The sequence below is a fragment of the Rhinopithecus roxellana genome, chromosome 5 (assembly GCF_007565055.1).
Source record: "Rhinopithecus roxellana isolate Shanxi Qingling chromosome 5, ASM756505v1, whole genome shotgun sequence".
In the NCBI taxonomy this organism is placed as follows: domain Eukaryota; kingdom Metazoa; phylum Chordata; class Mammalia; order Primates; family Cercopithecidae; genus Rhinopithecus; species Rhinopithecus roxellana.
The window spans coordinates 111,930,955-111,954,360 of NC_044553.1; the positions used below are offsets into that span (position 1 = coordinate 111,930,955).

The 23,406-nt window shown below is 47.5% G+C and overlaps 1 protein-coding gene across 1 annotated transcript; it reads right to left on the bottom strand.

The window, feature by feature from the left end:
- Nucleotides 1-2,706: 2,706 nt before the first annotated feature.
- Nucleotides 2,707-14,347, bottom strand: LOC115897662 (golgin subfamily A member 6C-like). The gene is given in 18 exon segments (XM_030931247.1): nucleotides 2,707-2,936; nucleotides 3,023-3,176; nucleotides 3,268-3,368; nucleotides 3,452-3,554; nucleotides 4,115-4,206; nucleotides 4,638-4,713; nucleotides 6,024-6,092; nucleotides 6,369-6,898; nucleotides 7,222-7,309; nucleotides 7,502-7,609; nucleotides 7,717-7,803; nucleotides 8,863-8,969; nucleotides 9,066-9,147; nucleotides 9,248-9,298; nucleotides 9,564-9,602; nucleotides 10,450-10,539; nucleotides 12,462-12,581; nucleotides 14,264-14,347. Coding segments are annotated over 18 exon segments (2,181 nt in total). The 3' UTR covers nucleotides 2,707-2,736.
- Nucleotides 14,348-23,406: the final 9,059 nt, after the last annotated feature.

Consider the following 23,406-nt stretch of genomic DNA (forward strand, 5'->3'; position numbering starts at 1 on the left):
GCTGATAAACATCCTGCGAGGCACAAACAGCTCCATAACAAAGAATTATCCAGCCCAAAATGTCAATAGTCCAGCTGTTGAGAAACCCTAGTCTAGACAAATAAAGCATAGGAAATCCATTAACATAAATGTGGGAAAATAATAAACTAGTATTTGCCAATGACAGTCTAGCTAGGAGGTCCAAAAGAAGCACCTGAAGAATGGTTAGATTTCGCAGGGGCTGCATGGTGGCTTATGACTCTAACCCCAGTGCATTGTGAGGTAGCATTGGGAGGATCTCTTGAGGCCAAGGGTTCAAGAACAGCCTGGGCAACATAGTGAGACTGCATCTCTACCAAAAATTAAGGCATCAGCCAGATGTGGTGGTGTGCTCTGAGAGTCCCAGCTGCTGAGGTGGGAGTATCGCTTGACCCCGAGAGTTGGAGGCTACAGTGAGCTGTGATCATGTCACTGTACTCAAGAACATTTTTTTTGAGATAGAGTTGTTCTCCATTGAGTACGGGGTCTTGCTATGTTGCCCAGGCTGGTCTCAAACTCCTGGCCTCAAGCAGGCTTCCTTCCTTTGCCCCCAAAACTGTTGAGATTACAGGCGTGAGCCACTGCCCCTGGCCTTACAAAATAAAAATAAAAAACAAAGAAGGTACAGGATGTTATGCGGCCCAGTGAAAGATGTTGGAAAACAGTTGTGCATGTGACCCCGCTGTAACCAGTTATAAAAGTATCAGGATTAAGAAATGTACTAGGTCTGGCTTTCCCAAGTTTAGATTCCTGCTGAAAGAATGAGGTGGACCTTTTCTTCCTCTGCTCCTCACCTCCCTGCAAGAACCTGGACTGTGCATTTTGACGGGGAGGCTCTTACCTCTGGCAGGCCACGGGGGCATGCAGAGCCTTTTCGTGTGTGTTTTCTGGGCACTTGGGTAAAGACCCCCTGTCCAGGCCTTTGTTTAGGATATTTGGCCCATGGAGGAATGAGGCTGCAATCACCTGGGAGGGGCAGAGGCTTCAACTGGAAGGAGGAGTGACCTGAACTCCAGGTTCTAGGCCTACACTTTGTTCCCATGCAGCACCTCGTTAGTGGTAACTGCGGCCTGGAAGTCAGGGGCCTTGGTAACCAAGTGTTGGGTGGACAGGAGGATCTGAGGGAGGTTAGGGGCATCTCTCCAACACTGTCCCCCACCCTTTCCCCAAATCAATGCCCTCTGATGGCTCAGACACAGCCCCAGACAGCAGCAGTGCAGGTCAGGAAGGACGAATGCACTCAGCACGAATCTGCTCCATAGTCTCTGCCTCACTTCATCTCAGGTAGGGGAGAATGAGTCCCCGCAGCACTGATGATAAGCTGTCAGCTGAGAATGTTCAGCTTGATTTAGAAAGATAAGGTGGGACATCTCTTGGGCATGGCGTGTGGAGCAGTGCCATCCCTCTGTGGCAGCGAGCCAAGCAATAAACCAGAATGTGCAAAACCTGCGTCCCAGAATCACCATTCCCGGAGGGAAAGCCTGTATTGTCAAGATGCCCACAACGTAATTAGCCCAAACATTCCACCCAGCCTCGAAAACCAGTAGAACTTTGACATTAATATACTAATCCTCAGGTCTATACGGAAATGTGTAAGAATAGCCACATACTGTAACATGTGGTCATTGAGAGAGAGGAGCCCATCAGAACAAATGGAACCAAGTCCGGAAACATGTCTGTCTAGGCGCAAGATGTCAGCAAGTGTGTCAGCCAGGGAAGCAGACCAGGAGCAGATATTTCTTAAGATTTAAAATGGGCTCCATAGCTCAGGCCTATAATTACTATACTTTGTGAGGCTGAGGTGGAGGATCACTTGAACCCAGGAGTTTGAGGCTGCAGTGAGCTGTGATCCTGCCACCCAATTGCAGCCTAGAGACAGAGCAAGACCCCATCTCAAAAAAAAAAAAAAAAAAAAAAAAGTGCTTAGATGTGCCCTTACATGAAGCTACGTTGGGTACAGCTTCCAAGACTGGTGAGGCCTCACTCAGGACCAGGGGGCCCAGCACTAGCTCAGCTTCCACCACCTGAGTGGCACCTGGAGGAGGTGGCCACAATGTCCTCAGTCCAGGCTCTGTCGGGTCTCAGATCCCCCGATCATCATGCCTTTTCTGCCCAAGCTCATTATGGCCTCCACTGACTGCAGCCTCTTCCACCTCCCCAAAGGGACCCCTGCTCATGCTCCCCAGCCTGCAGGAGTGCCTGTGTCTCCAGGAAGCCCACCCTGCTGGCTCTGGGCTCTATGTAGGAGAGCTGGGCAGGCTGGAAACCACATATTGAGCTAATGAAGAGCTTACTGTGATTAGGATTCGATCAAACATCATAGCAGAACATAAGCAGATTTTATCTGAGTTCTGTAATGAATATACATGCTGCAATAACATTTAAAAAGCATGGCAGCCTATTCCAAACCATCAAGAATAGTTTTGTGCAAATAGTGGGTCTTTGTGTGTTTGAACTCCCACCATCTAAGGGCAAACTCGATATGCGAGCTAATGACCTACAATTATCAAATTAAAAACCAAAATGCTAAAGGATGCCAGAGTGAACATCAGGAAAAGACCCAATCTCCCTTAACTTTTCACAAAGAAATTTAAACTGTAAATTAGAAACATAAATAAACACGAGGGGCTCTAACATTCCAGTGAGGTAAATGAATTGTGTAGGGGATTAACCCCATAACTTTTTGTTGTTGTTGTTTTTAAATTTCTTGACCAACTCTCAGATGATGATGATGTTTATCTCTCTGTTCTCGGCTGCCCGGTAAAAGAATGGCACGCAGGGTTTGGTGGCCAAGCCTGGGTGCTCCTGGGTGTCCTGCATTACAGGAAGCAGCTGCAGGATCTTCTGTGCAGTGGGGTTGTCACGGGGAGAACCCTCCCTGGCCTCTCCCGGTGCAGGCTCCACACTGTCGTGAAAATCTTCGGAGAGAGGGAGGCAGTGGTCTGAGTACACTGCGAGCCTCCCCTGCTCCGGCCTGCCCACCCCGCCTGAGGGCTCTACTCACCACCCTGCTCCTCGGCAGCCGCAAGTTCCTGGGGGGCTGGGGCCCCTGGAGCGGGCTGATCAACAGGGTTTTGGGCAGCAGGAAGGAATTTGTCATGCCCCTCGTGGTCGTCCACAACCGGCAACACCATATCTTGCAGCTCCAGCAGCTTCACCTGAAGGGAGGGGTGCTCAGTTGCCACGCCTGAGCCGGCGCCAGCAGCCACCCTCACCCCCACCCACGGAGAGATGTTGCACACCCTCTACCTTCATCTCCTCCTTGTTCTGGGCCAGCCTGCTGGCTTTCTCCTCTTGGTGCCGTGTGTTTGGCCCTGCCCCCTGGCTCTCATATACCGTGATGTGCTCTCCTGTGAGAGGACATGGCTCAGACACTGGGGCCCCTCTGAAGGCCCTGCAGCTCCCCGTGCCCATGCCCTGGCCTCCTGCTTACTCATGCCATCTGTCGCTCCAGAGAGCTGGCTCAATCCAAGCTCTAGATTCTCCACCTGCTGCTTCCCATCCACCTTCTCCCTCGGGAGGTCCATAAAGCTGCTCTGGAGCCAAAATAATTTGGTCACATCACAGGAGTGACCTGTCCTGCCCCGCCCCCACTTTTCTTGGCCCATGCCAGGACTCACTCACCTTCACCTTCTCCATGGCCTCCTTCAGGGCCCGGTAGCTCTCCCCACACACAAACTCACCCCCAGTCCCTGGGGCTGGGGCCTCTGCCTCTGGCTCCTTCCAGGCCGAGGCCACCAGGTGAGCCAGGTGCAGGCAGCACAGCCTTCACACCTTCCATTGCCCACATGGTCGTGCCTGCTTCTCCTGGAAACTGGCTCCAGTGGAGTTGAAAAATACCACTTGAAGGCAAGAGGTGAGTATTCTTGTAGGGGCATACACAGAACAAATGGGGCAGGGAGGTGGAGCACAGCCCCTTCCCTTGGGGCCTCAGAGAGTGCACCTGTTGGTCACAGGTGAAGTGGTGTCTGACCACTGGCTCCCGGAAGGGGTGAAGGTCCAGAGAAATCAGAAGGTGGGGAAACCAAGAGCATAAGGGGGTCTGGGAGGGACCACAGAGGAAGGCGGCAAAGCCGGGGCAGGGAAAGTCACTCACCATGGTTTCCCGGCTCTCCAGGTCCTCTGGGATGCTCGGCATAGGCCGAGGCACCCCTTCCTCCTCAGTGTCCAGATGTCCTCCTCCATCTCCTGTGGGGAGGTGGCCAGAGGGGTCCTCAGACAACCCAACAAGGGAAGTACTGTGGGCCCACCTCTGTCCCCACCCTCACTGTATAACCCTGAGACAGCCCCTCCCGAGAAGGGAATGAGCTGCTGTTCTTTATTTTTCCTATTAAGATCCAAGATCTTGTATACTGCCTAGGCACAGTCACACTACCGGTTGGTGCGGGAGTTCTGACCTGCTCCCTTTCTGATCTGGGCCAGTTCACTCATCCTTAGGCAACCTGGTGGACCCCTGCTCCCGGGAGTTCACCATATTGATGCCGAACTTAGTGCAGACACCCAGTTGGCATAACAACCTGCTGTTCTAAAGGTCTCTTCCAACCCCTCAATCCTATGCTGCTAACAGTCCCCCCTTCCTCCTGGGGCTCTCTCCTCTTCCTCTGAGTCGTCTCCTGTACCTTGTTCAGGGAGAGCCATGACACTGAACTGGGTCTCTAGCTGTTGGTTTTGCTGGCTGGCAGCTTCTAGGCACTCCTAAGGGAATGGAAAACAGACTGAGAAGGCACAGAGGGGGCTCTGTCCTCAGCGAGTCCCTCTCCTGGGTCTCCTGCAACTTTTGGCAGGCCATCTCACCGCTTCGCCCTGAGCTTCCTGCTGCTGCAGCTGGTCTACGAGCTGGGTCTGCAGCAGTAACTGCCTGTGCGGCGCCTCCTTCTCAGAGGTCAGCTGCTGATAGGTGACCACGTACTGCTGCAGGTGACCCAGGTACTAGTCTCACTGCTGCTGCTGCAGACTCTGAGACTCTTGGCTCTTCAGCTCCATCTGCAGGAAGACCCTGGGCATGAGGGCATGTGGTGGTTGGCTTCCAGATTCTGGGCCCATTAATAGGGTAGTGAGGGCACTGTGGGACTCTGTCACCTGCCTGGGATCCTGGCCCCTTGCTCCAGGCCTAAGAGACTTCCCTCCTTGCCTAGAACCCCATGTCCCCTTCCCCAGCCTCAAATCTCATGTCCTTCTTCCCACCATTTAAACTGTAGACCACAGACTGGTGGAAAAGCAGAAGGAGCCAACCACCATCTGCTAAGTGTGCTACATGCCTAATGCTTTCCATGTGTTCTCTCATTTAATCCTCAGCACCTCCATGAGAAAAATGCTAACTTCCTTTTGAAGTTAAAGAAACAGAGACTTAGAGATGAAAAGTAGTTGAATGGTGACCAGTGGAACCGAGGCCAGAATCCAGTTTGAATCTAAGCAGGCTTTTTTCTTTTGTTTTGAGACAGAGTGTCACCATGTGGCCCATACTGGAGTGCAGTGGTGCAATCTCAGCTCACTGCAACCTCCACCTCCCAGGCTCAAGAGATTCTCATGCCTCAGTCTCCTGAGTAGCTGGGATTACAGGCATGTGCCACCATGCTGGGCTAATTTTTTGTTGTTGTTATAATTTTAGTAGAGATGAGGTTTCGCCATGTTGGCCAGGCTGGTCTCAAACTCCTGACCTCAAGAGATTCTCCTGCCTCAGCATCCCAAAGTGCTGGGATTACAGGCAGGAGCCACTGTGCCTGGCATAAGGAACCTCTTATACCACTGTCTCCACCCCTATGATTGGGGGAATCCATGCCTCTAGCTGGGAAGATGATGTCCAGACCTGGGAGGAGCCCAGGGCTACCCACCTCTAAAAGTCAGAGGGCAGGAAGCAAGAAACAGTCATGGAGCTGCCCTGGAGGGTGCTGGGGTCCCCTGCTCCCCAGCTGGAGCTGCCTTTGGCCTGGCACCTCCTCTCCCCAGAGGTTGGTGCCTCCCTCCCAGCCCTTCTTAGATGGGGCAGAGGTTACCGTCTCATTCACCTCACTCAGCTTCTCCTGCAGCTCGTTTACTTGCTGCTCCAACAGCAGTGCGCTCTTGTTCTTGTTGTTCTGGACAGAGAGAAGCAATCAGTGGCCAGCCACTGCAGCTGGAGACCCCAGAACTTGGTGTCTGCCTCCAATGTTACCGGGAAGGGTGGAGGTAGGTTAGAAAAATCATCCCCTCTTCCCCACAGGCATCAGAGCAGGGCCTGATGAGCTCTGGCTCACAGATGCCTTTAGAAGTACCATGTCATGTGAGGGCTACACTGCCTCATTTTACAGGTGGGGAAACAAAAGCCTGGAGGGCTAGGGATGAGAGCAGGCTGCCCAGGTGGGGCAACCCACCAGATTCTCCAAGTCACACTGTGGCTCAGCCAGTTGCTTGTCGAACTTGTGGTTCTGGGAGAGCAGGAGCCTCTCCTCCTGCTTTTGCAGCCTCTCCTCCTGTTTTTGTAGCCTCTCCTCCTTCTCCCACATTCTCTCCTCCTGCTTTTGTAGCCTCTCCTCCTCCTTTCGCAGCCTCTCCTCCTGCTTTCGTAACCTGTCCTCCTGCTTTCCCAGCCTCTCACCCTGCTCCCCCAGCCTCTTCTGCTTCTCCCGAAGCCTCTCCTTTTGCTCACATAGTCTCTCCTCCTCCTGCAACCTCCTCTCCTCCTGCTCTTGGAGCCTCTCTTGCTGCTCTCGGAGCCTCTCCTCCTGCTCCCGGAGCCTTTCCTTTTGTTCCTTGCTCAGGAGACTCAAGGCCTGATTGTTTTCCATCTGGAATTGAAGCTTTCCCTCCAGACTTTCCACCTCCTTCCTCAGGTGTTTGGCCTCATCTTGTAGCTGTTCCACCTCAGATGTTCCTGCTGGGTCCACCGGGGATGGGGGCTCAGCTGAGAAATGAAGCAGACAATAAGGGCCTCTGGATTCCCCACCCACCACCCCCGCTTAAAGAAAAAGCCCTCTTTTTGATGCAGCTCCTCTCAGGCTTCCCAAGCTTGGCCTCACTGCTAATGATTCCTTGCACCCAATGGTAGCCAATTTCCAAGCCATGTCAGATAGAGAACACTGTGGGTGGCTGACAATGGGCACTCCTCCCTCTTGGCTGACTCTGCCTCAAAACACTTCCATCCACCCACCTCCCTGGGGCATTCTAAGCCACCCCACAGCCCTCTGATGCCAGTCCTGCTCCCAGGTCACACCAGCCCCATCTTACCCATCTGGTGTTTGAGTTCGGACAAGCTCCGCTCCAGCTCCTGTATCCGATGTATGTGATGTTTCTTCTCCTCTTTCAATGCGTGAGCCTGCCCAAAGCACAGGGGGAAGGGGCCCTGGAGACAGGGGCTGGTGGCTGGACAAGCTATCATCTCCCTCTCTGCCCCCACCTCCACAAAGCCCAGACCCATGACCACCTCGAGCTATACTCTTCCCATTTTACAGATGCCCAGAAAGATCCAGTGACCCATCTAACGTGGGGCTGAAGGGTCAGGTCTCACCTCCATCGACATTTTCCGCATCCTCTCCTGCCACCAGGCCCTCTCTCCTTTTATATGTTGAGCATATTCATCTCTCTGTAGCTGGACTTGTTTAAGTGACTCTGTCACCTGCAAGCATGGGCACAGAAGTTAAGAAGGGCTGTCACTGGTCCTCACCTGCTCCTGGTCAGCTGGGATCATCTTCCCTCCACATCCCTCCCTCTGCAAAGCCTCACCTGTGTCACGTGTGCGTTCAGCAGCGCCCGCTCCTTTCTGGTCTGCTGTAACTGCCACTGGAGGACTGCTTCACTGCGGCTCGAGGACTGGATGTGAAGAGTGAGAAGTTTTGATCTGTGGAGCCCGGGCACTGCCCCTTAAAGGGCTAGGGCTAGGCTCAATATACAACTCGGTCAGTAAAGATCAAGGCATTTCCAAGCCTGTGGCCTGGTTTTTAAAAGAACTCAGTAAAGTTGGAAGGGACAGGGAAAGAGATCGAACTTACAGCTGGCTAACAGAGGCTCAGAGACATCAGATAACATTGCTATTGTTATTACTGTGATTAACACCACTGTTTGAACCTTTATGGAGTGCTTCACCAGGTTCCATACTAGCAATCCCATGTAATCCTCACAACCACCATGTGAGACAGTTACTAGGATAACCTCTATTGTGTAGATGAAAAACGTGGACTGTTCGAGGTTAAATGCTTGCCTAAGATCACTGAGACAGAGCTGGGATTTGAACACCCAGGTCTATCCGATTCTCTAAGCCCATTTTCCTTGCTGGGGCTGGGGGCACAGAAAGGAATGGGAAATTAATCTTTTCACTTTTTGAAAGGATGATACATTCGCATAGTCCAAAACTCAGAAGGTACACCATGGAAGTGTCTCCCAGCCACCCTGTTACTCTCTCCTGGGTTTTTTGCGAACCCTTGCAGACATGTTTCATGTATATTATCATAGTATGTACACACACGCAGACACAGACACACACAGACACACACACACACACACACACACACACACACACCTTTCCTCTCTCTACAGAAATGGTAACGTACTAAAGGTACTCTTCTGTAACTTCACAGTACAAGCACCCAATACCCCACCTAGGATTTGGCCAAGGCCACAGCCAGGTAAGGGCAGGGCAGGCACTTGGCCTTCAAGCTGTGTGTGCAGTGCTCACTCCCCACAGTGCCCCTCAACTCACCCAGGCAGCTGACTCAGCCCCAGGCTGTCTCTAACAACCACACACAATAGCAGCTAGAAATGAGCATGCTGCCTTCTGGGCAGGACACTGCATCCTGCAGAAGGGACCTTTACACTTTCTCCTCCATCTGGGAAGCTGGGCAGCCAGGGGATGGGGCAGTTGGTCGGACTCACCCTGTCCTCTTCCTGCTGCTGTGTAGACACAGCAGAGAGAGCCCGCTCCAATTCTTGAATACGCTGTAAGGAGTATTGCAGGCGGCCAGCAAGATCCTTGGACTCTTCTGTAACGACAGAGGTTGAGATGGGACCCAAATGACTCCCCCTAAACACCTGTCAAACTGCCAGGTTGAAGGATGATGGGGTGCCCTGATTCCCACCTTCGAAGTGTCTGGCGGCACGTTTAGTATGGTAAAGGGTGGTCTTCAAGTCTGCCTTTTCCAGCGTGAGGATGTTGATTGTCTGAAATTGAATGTTTGGGAGAAAAGCCAAGCAAGTGCTGAAAGAGAAGGAAAGAAACATTCTCCGGAGGACAGGAGAAAACTCCCCACTCTCCACTCACCTCTAACTGCTCCGTTTGTGCTTTCTGTATTTCATTGTTTGCTTTCTTTTCCTATAGGAAGTGGAAGACAGAGCTCTTACCATGGGAAGGCAGAGATGGCACAGCAAGAGACATGCCCCCAGAATGCCACCAATGCCTCAGGACAGACCCACCCATGGGACCAGGTTATCAGGGACCCTGTGGGGATGTGGTGGAATCTGAGGGATGTGCCTTCTTCCCCAGGCTGGGAGTGGGCGAGATGAGACTGGTGCCTCTACATCTGAGTGCCCCCCAAACCCAGCAGTCATGTTGTGAGCAAACAAAGAAATCACATTACTTCTTCCAGCTGATGCTCCACTTGTTCCTTCTGTTGTTTCTGTGGGGACAGTCAAATTCAGGTGACTGAGGGGGGCTCCCTCAACTCTTTTCCCCAGACCAGGAAGTGGTAGGCAGGGGCCAGGAAGGGATTTTAAAGACAACATTCTCAGACCCAATGGCAACACGAACTGATCAACTCTCCTCATGTTCGCAAGGACAGAGGATTTGGGTCTTTGTTGGTTTTTGCCCACAGCCACGGAACTCAAAGTCTGAATCTGAATTCTCTTGAAAGGACAGTAACATAAACCTCTAGAGACGGAGTCTGAGAAAGGCCCACCCTTCTGCCAGCTTGTGATTGAGAAAGGTGCGTTCATTCAACAAACATTTACTGAGCACTTACAAGCCAGGTACAGTTCTTCACAGCAGATATAGAATGGAAAAGGACAGACAAGAGCCCTTGGCCCTCAGGTTTACATTCTAGGTGCCTTTAAATCTCAGACTCTCAGAGCTAACCGAGACCTTTGATGCTCTACCTCCTTCGGAAACACCAGCACAAGGAGGAGAGGTGGCTTGTGCAGACTCAAAGAGCAAAGTAGGGACTGAGTTGTGACAGAAATACAGGGTCCCTGAGAAATGGTCAGGCTAGTGCTTCCCTGAGAGGTGACAACCCCAGGGTGTGTGTGGCAAGGACTAGAGCAGGGGTGTCTGGAGAAGAGAGAGTCGGCAAAGAGGGCAGTGACAGAAGAGCCATACTCCATGCTCCTTGCTCTGGGGTCCCTCCAGGTGAGGCCTGGGTGCTCCAGCTCCCCATTTGCCTTTGGCAGCAGGGGACCCAGCCTCTTTCTTCAGAGCCCCAAGGAGAATCTAAAGCCCCGGATTGGCAGCGTGGAATTACAGGACCCCACTGGACTCTTACCAGTGATTCTGTTTTCATAGAGTTGATTGATTGTTGCGGAGCTTGAGTCCAGGGCTACTTCCAGTTCTTGGTTCTGGCTCTGAGGCGCATGCAGAGAGGAGGAGTTGGAGGAGGATTGTGGGAAGAGGTAGAGAGAACAATCATTAGGGCTGGGGTGTGTGTGGGCTGTCTCAGCCGGCAGAGGGGCACCCAGCCCCCACAGTGAGAGGAGGTTGGAGGGCTGGCCTGCAGGGTCACTGCACCTTGGCTCAGGGCCTCTTACCTCCAGATCCTTCAGGGTAGCAGATGACGCAGGAGTAATAAAAAAGAGAAATTAAAAAAAAAAAAAACTTACAGGGAAACAGTTATGGATATAGAGAAAGTATAAAAACAGCAAAGGGGCTGGGCACACTGGCACATGAATGTAGTCCCAGCACTTTGGGAGGCTGAGGCAGGTGGATCACTGGAGGTCAGCAGTTCAAGACCAGCATGGCTGACATGGTTAAACCGCATCTCTAATAAAAATACAAAGATTAGCCGGGCGTGGTGACAGGTGCCTGTAATCCTGGTTACTAAGGAGGCTAAGGCAAGAGAATCACTTGAACCTGGGAGGCAGATGTAGTGAGCTGAGATCACACCACTGCACTCCAGTCTGGGTGACACAGTGAGACTCTGTCTCAAAAAAAAAAAAAAAAAAAAAAAATTCCCCACATCGCACATGCCTGCTCTGTCCATTACTCCAAAGTTACTTTTAAACTTTAAGGTCTCACCATTTCCAAGATGATAAAAGATGCGGTCAAGGAAAAAACCCAATCAATCAAGCAGGTGAAGAAGCAGACATAAACGGGATGAAGGTTAATGGCAGCAACATAAAACAAGGCAGAGGCAAAGTATTCCCCAAACCAGAGAAGCCTCAGGGGCATGCACAGCTGGAGAGAGCAAGGCAGAGAGGGGTCTCGGCACTGCCTCCCCTTCCACTTGTGCAATGGGGGAGCGCTACCCCACGGGAATGGTGAAGGTTGGACACCAGCACCTTCAGAATGTCCTGAATCTATAGGAGGGGACAAGGGAAAAACAAGGGCAGGGGGAAAAAGACAGAAGTGGCTTAGAGAGAAGCAAAAAAGTCTGGGGAGGAGGAAGGTGTGGGTTCAGGAAAATGAAATGCTGAGGAAGAGCAGAGGAGATTGAAACCATGGCCTGTGCCACTCTTCCAAATGGCCACCTGCTTCCTTGCTGGGGGCAGGAACAAATAGATGGAAATGTTCCCTGAGTGATGCAGTCACAGGGTGGAGTCACATGACCAACGCAGCTCTTAATACGCTCACTGGACCTCTCTCCTCGGGCCCAGAATGTGGACGATGAATCTGGTAGAGCTCCAGACGTCCACCTCTATTAAAAAAACCAGACTCATGAGTAAGGGTTCACTTGAACTAAGGGGGCTCCAGCTGAAAAACAAGTTTGAAAGACAGTGATCTTATGGAGTGTCATCTTACAATGGAGAAAACTGAGGCCCAGGGTAAGAAGTGATTTTTCTGTGGTCACCCAGCAAGCTGGTGGTAAGTTAGATCTTCTCTTACTCCTAGTGCCTGGGGCTCTCCTCACCACACCCTGAGCCCCCTTCTGTGACTCCTAAAGGGACAGCTTGATAGCAAGTGGCTGTACTCATTGGCCCAGCTCCCCCTTGAGACTGGGGATCAGGAAAATCAAACAGCAATGACCATTTCCTGGGTACCCTGGGTGTTCACAGCAGGACATGTACTAGGGATTAACATAAAAACAACAACAATATGGAATATCATTTAAACTTCAGAAATGAAAATCAAACAACACTACCCCTATTTTACAGATGTGAAAAGAGAGGCCCAAAGAGCTCAAGCAACTTGCCATAAATCAGATCCCTAGCCAATGGAGAGGCAGGATTCAAACCCAGAATTCTTAACCAGTACCCAGCAATCTTAACAATGACCCTCTACTGCACCCTTGGGCCCCCTGTTCCCAGGAGCCTGGCCAGCCAAGACTCACATCCCCAGGTGAGTGGCAACCACCAGAAGTGGTTGTCTCAGGGCTACTGCCAGTTTTCTTCTTTTTTGTCTTCGCTCCTGCCGGAAGACCAGGGCTGTTCCTCTGCTGATATTCTTTCAGCTGTGGGAAAGAAGAGCAGTAATACTCATGAGAACTACCAGCCCCTACAGCCACATCTCCCTTTACAGCTTTTCAAAATACTCTTATACACCATCTGATTTAATGCCACCAACAACTGTACAAGGTGTTTTCACAATCACTTACTGATTGAGAGGGATGGATATTATGGCTAAAAAAAAGGGAGGGTGGGCAATAATGGGACTTAAACTCAGTCTTCTGACTCCAAGCTCTGGGGTTTTGCCATGAATCAACAGCTACCAGAGACCAAAATCAGAACCAGAGGTAGAAAACTAAACATTAAGTAGGGAGGAACTGCACACTGTGTGGTTTGGAGTCATACATCCTCACACGTCTGTAAGTGTGAAGAAGTGCACCAGGACCTCTCAAACTTTTATATCCATGTGTCCTCATGGCAGAAGGCAGCTTTTTTGTAAAATCTTGGAATTTATCAGAAAGAGGACAACCCAAGTCTCATTTCAGAGAGAAGTCCGGTATACTCTTAGAAACGTACGTGACTGTCATCCCTAAGTACATTCACGTTTTTTCTCTCTCAAGAGAATCAAGGGAAACTGATGCTTCAGAAAGATCTCCCACATTTACCCTGTGGCACTCAAAGTACCCCAAGTTGAGATGATATGAGGAAGATTCAAACTGTCAAGTTCAGTTTCCCAAGATCCATTCCACAGAAGATAAGCAAATCTCACTTCAGAGACCACTGACTGAAGGGCAGTCTGGTCCCAGAACTGTGGAGAATTAGAATATGAGGTGGAGAACTCAGAAAAATATGTTAAAGTCTCTCTGGAGAGTAGAAGGCTGGGAGGGAACCAAACCAAACCCATTCTCCCATTGCCACCCAGAGATACTGTCAACATCTGATCTCACAGGGAAGTGTAGGCTTTTCACAAAGTCAATGTCTATGCAAGGAGAGTAAGGCAACCTGAAACCTGTTGCTCCTAAGTCCCATAGTCCCCATTCCCCTTCCAGCTGGAAATTTGTGCTGTGGCCAGAGGAACCAGAAATGGGGCGAGAATGCTTAGGGGACTGGGTTGTAAGATCATAGGCCAGTCTTGCAGCAGTAATGACAGTTCCTAGGGGGACTGTGACATCACTACATTCCACTCCTCCTGGGGGTGGGGGGAACCACATCAGTGCAATGGCTGAGTCATGCTGATCCATGATGGGGGAGTGGGATGTAGGGCTGGTGCCCAGGTCCTTTTACTTGCCAGTTCAAAGAGCCCAGGAAGGTCAGACTTGGGTCAGCCAGAGGGGAGAGTACAGTCTGCAGCAGGAAACTCCAGCAGTCACCAGCCCAAAGTCACCCGGGGATGACTGGCGATGGTGGGCGGCTGGGGCTGGGGGACCCAGGTCCTCGGACAGCTGAGCCCAAAGAACCCAGGGAGGTTGGGCTTGGGGCAGCAGGATGTGAGGGGCGAGTATGGAGCAGGGAGCCCCTGGAGTCACCTGCCAAAAGTCACCATGGGGCGACTGGCAAGGGCAGAGGCTGGGCTGCTTGCTGAGGGGGCAGGGCTGACTGATGAGACTTTGGTGGGGGGAGCCCAGAGGTGCCAGGGTTAGGGGCCCCAGCCCGGTGTACCTCAGGAGTGGTATGTACTCTGGCGGTGGTCTTGTCATTGGAGGGGATCTCTGGCTAGGTTGGGGGGCCATGACCTGTTGTGTCTTACCTTTTTCTTGGCTGCTGTCAATTGACTCTGTCAAGTCTCTTCTAACATCATGGGATGGGGAGGGAGGCAGGGTTGGGGCCACATCAGCGAACACCTCCAGTCACCTACCAGGCGGCTGTGTGACTGAGCCAGAGGAGGCGTAACCAGGGCTCCACTAGAATGCGGAATGGGGGCGTGGCCTTAATTCTCCAAGCCCATTGGTCAATGAGAAAGATGAAAGGGAAAGGAGGCGTGGCCAGGGACCAGTGTATCCAGAGGAACCTGTGGCATCACAAGGAAAACTGCCCATGTAACTACTGTCCCCGCCCACTTGGGGAGAGGGGCGGGGCCTGCCTACTCCGGGGGAGGGGGGGCTGGCTTTTGCTTTAAAACGTTCAAAATAAACTTTAAAAAATATGTGTGTTTATACTCTAAATATATGTGTGTCAGTGTGTGTGTGTCTACATGTTCCTCCAGAGCTCTCTTCATTATCCAGCTTCTATGCATGGCCTATGATTTTGGCCTACATTTTTCATCTCCAGATGGAGTACAAGAATGACCAGTATTACCTCAATTGAGACAAATCCTATAAAAATGGAAAATCCATAGCATATGTGATGATTAATGAAGTGGACTATATTATCCAACATTCCAATAAGGTAAAATAATCACAATGATTTCTCTTTTTTGGAAAAACATTTCTTTTATTCTCCTACATTATTAAGATTTTTTTAAAAAACAAGAAACATGTCTAATATCTTTAAAGACACAAATCTTTTGGGCTGGGTGCGGTGGCTCACACCTGTAATCCCAACATTTTGGGAGGCCTAGGCGGGTGGATCACCTTAGGTCAGGAGTTCAAGACCAGCCTGGCCGACATGGTGTAACCCCGTCTCTAGTAAAAATACAAAAGCTAGCCAGGTGTGGTGGTGGGTACCTGTAATCCCAGCTACTCAGGAGGCTGAGGCAGGAGAATAACTTGAACCTGTGAGGTGGAAGTTGCAGTGAGCCAAGCTCACGCCACTGCACTCCATCTAGGCGACAGAGTGGGACTCCATCTCAAAAATAAAATAAAACAAAATAGTCAAAAGTAAATAAAAACACAAAGCTTTCAACTTAATAGGCACTCAAAGCTCTTTCTGGTTTAAAGTATACACAAGGTCTATTTTTCTAGAATCACCTGACCTCTCTAAACCTTGCAAATGAAACTGAATTTCTCACTTGATACTTGGCTGTGACTTGCAGTCATGAAAACCAAGAACTGTGTTATATCACTGTGTATTGCTTGTTACCTGAATTCCACACTAGGCTGAGATCAAGGGTTGACTCTTTCACGATTTGCTCCATAACCTGTGAGCTTCTTTTCCCGCATGAAACTAAGCTTTTTTCTAGAGTTCTACAATTTACAGTTAGTAGACAAGAGTGGTTCTGAAAAATATAGTCTCTCAATTAGCAGCACCAGCAGAACCTGAGAACTTTTTATAAGTGCAAATTCTCAGGCCCCACCCTGGACCTGGTGAATCAGAAACTCTGGAGTAGGGCTCAGCCATCTGTGCTGCAGTAATCCCTCCAGATGTTCAAGCACATCCGGCACACAGTAGGTAGAAAAACATGTTTCCTTCTGTAGGTCCAAAGCCAGGGATACCATATGTTCTGTCTTCATATGAAACAATGGCATACAATTAAAACACATAAATCTCTTTCCTACACCCACCCTCTATCCAATGTGTTTTATTTTTATGAGTTAAATAAGAAAACAAGTGGCAATCAGAGATTCAGTCTAAAAAGTATATTTACAAGTGTCAGTTCTCATCCAGCCTGATCTCATACAACACCATTTACACCCTTTTACCTCTCAAGTTTTAAAAGAGTATCTTCACAATGTAAGTCTCAGGCAAACTAGCAGTTCTATAATAAAATGCCAAGTAGATGGGAATGTCCAAACTTGCTAGAGAAGAAAAGTGGAATCATTGGCTGTATTTTCAAATTGCATTCAACAGGAAATGTAAGTTTTGATTTCTTTTCACCTTCATACTTCCAAGTCAATAGAATGAAATTGGAATACTCCATTCTTTCACAGCCTCTAGCCAGGCAAAGTTTTACTGTACTACTTCTTGCTTTCCATGGATATAAAGCAGAGTCCTGGTAGGCACATTTTGTACGCCTGCAAAGATGCAGAACTAAACAGTTCCATCTGTTCAATATTAAAACAAAAGACCTGTAAACCCTGGATGGTGAATGTAATACTTCAGCAGTAGCACCAAAGCCTCAAATATGAAAAGATACCAAGAACATCACTAGCAAACAAAACTAAACTCTCAGCCAGGAGCAGTAGTTCACACCTGTAATCCCAGCACTTTGGCAAGCCAAGGTGGGAGGATTATTTGAAGTCAGGAGTTCAAGACTAGCCTGGGCAGCATAGCAAATTCACATCTCCACAAAAATTTTAGAAATTAGCTGGGCATGGTGGCACACACCTGTAGTCCTAGCTATTTGGCAGGCTGAGGTGGGAAAATTGCTTGAGCCCAGCTGCTTGAGGCTGTAGAAGCTATGATTATGGCACTGTACTCCAGCCTGGGTGACAGAATGAAACTTAAATACATTCTCTCCTGCTCCTGTTTACACTAAAATCACTAAGTTGAAACATTTTCAAATTTGGCAGGATGAAAATTAAGTGAAATGTGACTTTGGAGTTTGGTTAGCAAAAGCAAAGGAAAGGAAAGGAAAGGAAAAGAAAGAAAAAAGAAAAGAAGAAAGGAAATCAAGTAAAATGACAAACTACTTACTGGGAGAAAGTTTTTGTAACCTCAATGACAGATAAAAGGTTTGTATCCTTAGTCTGTAAAGAAATATTTAAAATTACTGAGAAAAAACAAATGATTTTCAACAGAAAATGGGCAATGGAGAAATAGGCACTTCTCACAAGAATAAAAATGACCAATAGGCATATGAAAAACATTCAAAAGCACTAGAAATCAAAGAAATGTCATGAAAACAATGAGATTTGCTGTATAAAGGCAGGAAAGATGACAATGGAAGGGGGAACCTGGAGCTCCGTCCTTGTTGGTGGGAGTACAACCTGAGTCACTTTTCCTGGAGGATAATTTGAAAATTTCTATTAAAAACCCCCAAAATTATTTTCTCCAGAAATTCTACTTCTATGATTTTAGTCCAAAAATACTTGCTCGTGTCCATTAAAATGTATATATAAGAAAATTCACCTCTGGTGTGGCAATGATTATTAACTTAATATACATCCAGCTATTAAAAATGATGATGCCAGGATATATTTACTGCCACAGAAATATGCCTAAAATATAGTAAGTGACAAAAGACTATATACTACCATTCTAGTTTTTAAAAGGTTTATATGCATAAAAAAGTATAAAAAGTAACAAACCAGAATGTTTTGAATGGCAAATTAAAGATTTTTCATAATATTTGTCAACCAAATTATTACAAAAATAATGTGATTTCCTTTATAATCAGGGAGAAGTGTTATTTTCATTTATTTATATTTAAATCTCTTTTCTTTTTCTTGTTTTTTTCCTGTATGTATCCCATGTAGGCTGGAATCCCTGCCTCTTGAGGTAAATCAGCCCATTTTTGGGAAGTGCACTACATAAAGCTGTCCCATCCTCCTTTTATTTTAAGAGATCTGGAGGCATTTTTGTTTCAAATTGCTTTATTTTTCTCAGAGTACTTTTTTTTTTTTTTTTTTTTTGAGACGGAGTCTCGCGCTGTCGCCCAGGCTGGAGTGCAGTGGCTGGATCTCAGCTCACTGCAAGCTCCGCCTCCCGGGTTCACGCCATTCTCCTGCTTCAGTCTCCCGAGTAGCTGGGACTACAGGCGCCCGCCACCTCGCCCGGCTAGTTTTTTTGTATTTTTTAGTAGAGACGGGGTTTCACCGTGTTAGCCAGGATGGCCTCGATCTTCTGACCTCGTGATCCGCCCGTCTCGGCCTCCCAAAGTGCTGGGATTACAGGCTTGAGCCACCGCGCCCGGCCGACTTTTTTTTAAGTATATGAAATTGAGGAAAAGACAAAGGAGAGGCTGACTCCCTACCCTCCTGGGGCTGCTCTTCGAATTTTTGCTGCTATTGTTATGTATTAATATTCACCGGGTACTAAAAAGATGGGCAGCCCCTTAGATCCTTTTTTCTTATTTCTTTCTCATAATCCTACTTCATTCCTTCATTCACTTATTTTTAAAAGTATCATGTGAACAAATACATTGTTCCGAAAATGTTTAAATATAACTATCTATAAAAGCATGTGGCAAAATCTCATTCACTCTTATTCTCCTTCCACAGCCAACAATTTTCATTGGTTTCCTATATATCATTTCAGAATTTATCTTTGCAAATACAAATATATGTTCTTATTCTACTCTTCTCTCTCAACACAAAAAGTAGCATACCATACATACTATACCATTCCTTGTTCCCTTGAAAAAACACACACAATGTATCTGAGTTCTTCTACATGAGCACAGAGGTCTTTCTCATTCTTCTTTACAACTGCACAGTATTCATCATTTGGAGGTAGCACAGTTGGTGGACACTGAAGTCATCTCTATCATATTATTACAAACAACAATCCCAAGCATAACCACCCACACACACCAAGTTCATTTCTGAATCTGCCTTTGATGAAGCCTGTATTTGAATCACCACAAGGTCACAAGGCTGAAAAGTGAGCCCCTTTTTTAGTTTTCTTTATGTACAGCAGTATATAGCAAAAGGCTCTCTTGGGCAAAGCAAATGTACTCTTTGGGGATTTACTTCATAACAATACATGGATAAACAGAACATCAAGGAGAACCATTTCTATTTAACCATGCACATGTATGTATACATTGCATGTATATGCATAGAAAGTATACAATAAATCCATCAAAACACTAAGCATTGTCTCAGTATGGTGGATCTATGGAGTGCTTTGTAGACCACCCTCCTTGCCTATCAATTCTTTCTAATTTCACAACAGTGAATATGTACTATTTTTGTAATATAAAACTTCAAAAAAATGTTAACTCAAATTAAGCTGTATACATTCCTACAGTCTGTCCTATATTTGTATGGTACTCCAGAGTGCTCAAATATCACTTCACTAAAAATAATTATTTATTTTTTTCAAATATAGAGACAGGCAGGGCCTTACTCTGTCAACCAGGCTGGTCTTGAACTCCTAGATCCTCCTGGATCCTCCCACTTCCACCCCACAAAGTGCCAGTATTACAAGTGTGAGCCATCACACCTGCCAGCTTCATTTGAGAAATCTTTCCCCAGCACTCCATATATTAGATAATTCCTTTCTTTTTGTTTTGATAGCATCTTAGTCATATCTCTGTTACCTCACTTGTCATATGATAATCAGTTGCTCGCCCATCCATCTCCCTTGATTGCTCATGAGGTCCTCGAAAAGAGTCTGATTTTCAGCACATATGCTTCATACACAGAGAAGGACATGATTTCACTACAGTGTAATTATTCCCAGAATTCAATGCCCATATTTCTAAATTGTTCTAGATACTCTGCCAACAACCTGAGAATGTTATGTTTTTCTCTAAAACTTCCATCCATTACTGAGTGTCTATGGTCATAGTTGACTCAATTGCGATGCGACTTCTGGCCAAACCCATTCCTAGTTTCATTTTTTAGGTGATTTTTAATTTTAATTTTTGATTTTGATGGTTTCCTTTTTGTTTTTTCTAATCTAGCAGTGGTTGGTAAACTTCAACATCTTTATATCCCTGTGTCTTTGCACCTGCTGGTCTCTGCTTGGAATAATATCTCAAGGTTTTATTCACCTGGAAAAAATTTCTACTCACCCTTAAAGAATCAGCTTAAATAGGCTGGGTGTGGTGGTTCATGACTGTAATCCCAGCATTTTGAAGGCCAAGGCAGGTGGATCACCTGAGGTCACTAGTTCCAGACTAGCCTAGCCAACATGCTGAAACCTCGTCTTTACTAAAAATACAAAAAAATAGCTGGGTGTGGTGGCAGATGCCTGTAATCCCAGGTACTCGGGAGGCTGAAGCAGGAGAATCAGTTGAACCCAGGAGGCGGAGGTTGTGGTGAGCCGAGATTGCACCATTGCACTTCAGCCTAGGTGACAGTGCAAGACTCCATCTAAAAAAAAAAAAGAAAAAAGATTCCAGAAGAAAGTTTCTGCTTGCTCTGGTCTGGGTTGGCTGGGTAGCTGGGACACTAAAACTGCCACCCCCTCTAGTGTCATGTGGTTGAAGTAGGGCTGGGAGATTATTAGTTCAGAGTGCCATGCCAAAATACCACACACTGGGTGGCTTAAACTACAAACATTTATTTGTTACAGTTCTGGACGCTGGGAAATCCAAGATCAAAGTGCCAGCAAGGTAGGTTTCATTCTGAGGCCTCTTCTCTTGGCCCATAGGTGGCTGCCATATTGTGTGCCCACGTGACCTCTTCTTTGTATTTGTGCAGAGAGACAGTGAGTGCACTCTCTGGTGTCTCATCTTATAAGGACATTAATCCTACTGAATCAGGTCCCCACCCTTATGACCTCATTTAATCTTAATGACTTCCTGAGAGGCCTCATCTGCAAATACAGCCAGGCAGAAGGTTAGAGCTTCAATATATGAATTTGGAGGAGACAGACACTCAGACCATGATGGGAAGAAAAACTATTCATGAAAAAAGGGGTGCAGTGGCCAGAAAAGGGGGCAGACGAAATATTCTACCCATTTCACCCAGTACACAACACAACACACACACACACACACACACACACACACACACACACACACACACACACGGCCCTGCCTTTTCCCCTTTCCCACAAGGCCACTCTCCACCCCATGATTATTTACTTCCCTCCTATCCTGCTCTCTGGAGCTGCCCCTTCCCCTACGTTGTCCTGTGGCTCACTGATTGCTGCATGCAGGTAGGTGCATGTAAATGTAGCCGGGGGCCTCCTGGACCATGTGTGTCCTGAGCCCAATCATGGCACTGGGCAGGAAGTGGGTCTCACCCATATCTATTGTCCTCAGGCAGAGCCTAGCCCTGGGACATGAGCTCAGTGGGTGCTGCAGCTTTGTTGGATTCACCTCAGGCCCCTTTCCCCACATCCACTTATAAGGTTCCCAGGGCCTTGATACCTCTGTCCTTAGAAGAAAAGAATGTGATTACCCAGCTCACATGAACCTGCTGGTGACTTCCCACAATAGAAGGACATGATTTTCTTTTTCTAGTTCAAAAGAGTCTACCAAGTGACTAGCACAGTGAATGAAGACAGACCTACAACAAGGCACATCATTGGGAAATTCCAGAAAACTAAGGGTAGAGAGAAAATCCTAAAATCTTCCAGAGAGAAAAGACAGGTTATATGTAAAGAGCCAAGACTCCACATGACACTGACTTCTTCCCAACAACATTGTGAGCTAGAAAATAATAGAGCAGTATTTCCCAATATGAGGAGAAGTTACATTTAAATTAGAGCATTACATCCAGCCAAACTAGTAACCAGGAGTTGGGGCAGAACAATGACATTCTAAAATGTGTGAGGGTCAGAAAGCTTGGCTTCCATTCACTCCTTTTCAGGAAGCCACTGGAAGATGTGCTGCAACACAATGAGAGAGTAAACCAGGGAAAAAGAAGATCTGGGGCCAGGGAACAGGAGATGTACACAGAGGAAGCAGCAGGAAATTCACACAATGGTGCAGAGACATGCCAGGATGCCAGCTGTGCCACAGGCTGAGAGAGCTGAGTCCAGTTTGGAAAATAAGGATGGAGGGCAAGGGAGAGAGGGAAGCCTCCAGGAAAATAATGGGGCTGATAGAGTATCTCGTGTATCTTAGTTTTCAGATAATTATTACCAGGCATTTCATAGATCAGTTGGAGCAACTCAAAAAAAGGTAGTTAATAGGTACAAAAACATATAAGCAAATGAAGGGAAAAAATTTGAAGCAATTATTACTCCAGGGGAAAAAAAGGAAAGAAATGAAACAATGTCAGTGCAGGACTTGGCTTAGGAAACAAAATTTAGATATCTACAATAATGTAAATGCTTTTCATTTCAAAAGATTGTGATCCAGTGAAATTGGTAGAATGGAGGCAAGGAAATTGTTAAGACCTCATAAGGGAGGTAAGCCCTACATTATGCTATTCCAGGAAGTAGAGAGATACTGAAGAAAACAAAGCAAGAAATAGCAACATAAACAATCTTTAGAAATATGATGATAAATACTAGAGGAAGTAGCAAAATGAATTTAAAGTGATGGTCTCTGGGAATTAGGATGCAAAGGTGTTGGGTGATCAGACCCAACACTAGGCCATGGGGGCTACGAAGCCCAGCAGAGTCAAAGGAATGAGAGAAGACAAGCTGAGAGAGAAAGTGGGACCAGGGGGCCAACGCTAGTATGGAAGCTGCAAAAGACCCCAGCTCTGGGAGCCCAGGCTATTTATTGGTGATCAAAAAAAGAAACAGGTGGTGAGGATGTGGGGGTTGAAAGGAAGCGACGTATCAAGCAAATAAGCTACAGCTGTGATGGCATAGCATTTTTCTTTGAAACATATGGCTACTTGAGATAATAGGCGTGCTAGAAACAAGGAGCCAGCAAATCTAGACACATTCCAAAGGCCATGAGGGGTTTTAGATCCTGGACCCCAGACGTGTTCCAAGCCCTGCCTCAGCTTATCTCCCAACACTCAGCCTTTCTCCCAACACAAAGGCAAGAAAAGAAAGGGCTGAGGAAATGCTTTTTGATATAAACCTTTTATTACCATTTTGTTCTTTTTTTCTTCTTTTTTTTGTTTTACTGAGGATTTCTTGCTCCAGATACCATTTTGTTATTTTTTAAAAATTTATTTTTATTTATTCATTTATTTATTTATTTTGAGACAAAGTCTCGTTCTGGCACTCAGACTGGAGTGCAGTGGCATGATCTTGGCTCACTGCAACCTCCACCTCCCAGGTTCAAGCAATTCTCCTGCTTCAGCCTCCCAAGTAGCTGGGACTACAGGCGAACACCACAAGGCCTAGCTAAACTTTTTTTGTACTTTTAGTAGAGGTGGGGTTTCACCGTGTTAGCCAGAATGGTCTCAATCTCCTGACTTCGTGATCCACCCACCTCAGCCTCCCAAAGTGCTGGGATTATAGGCATGAACCACCACACCCAGCCCCATT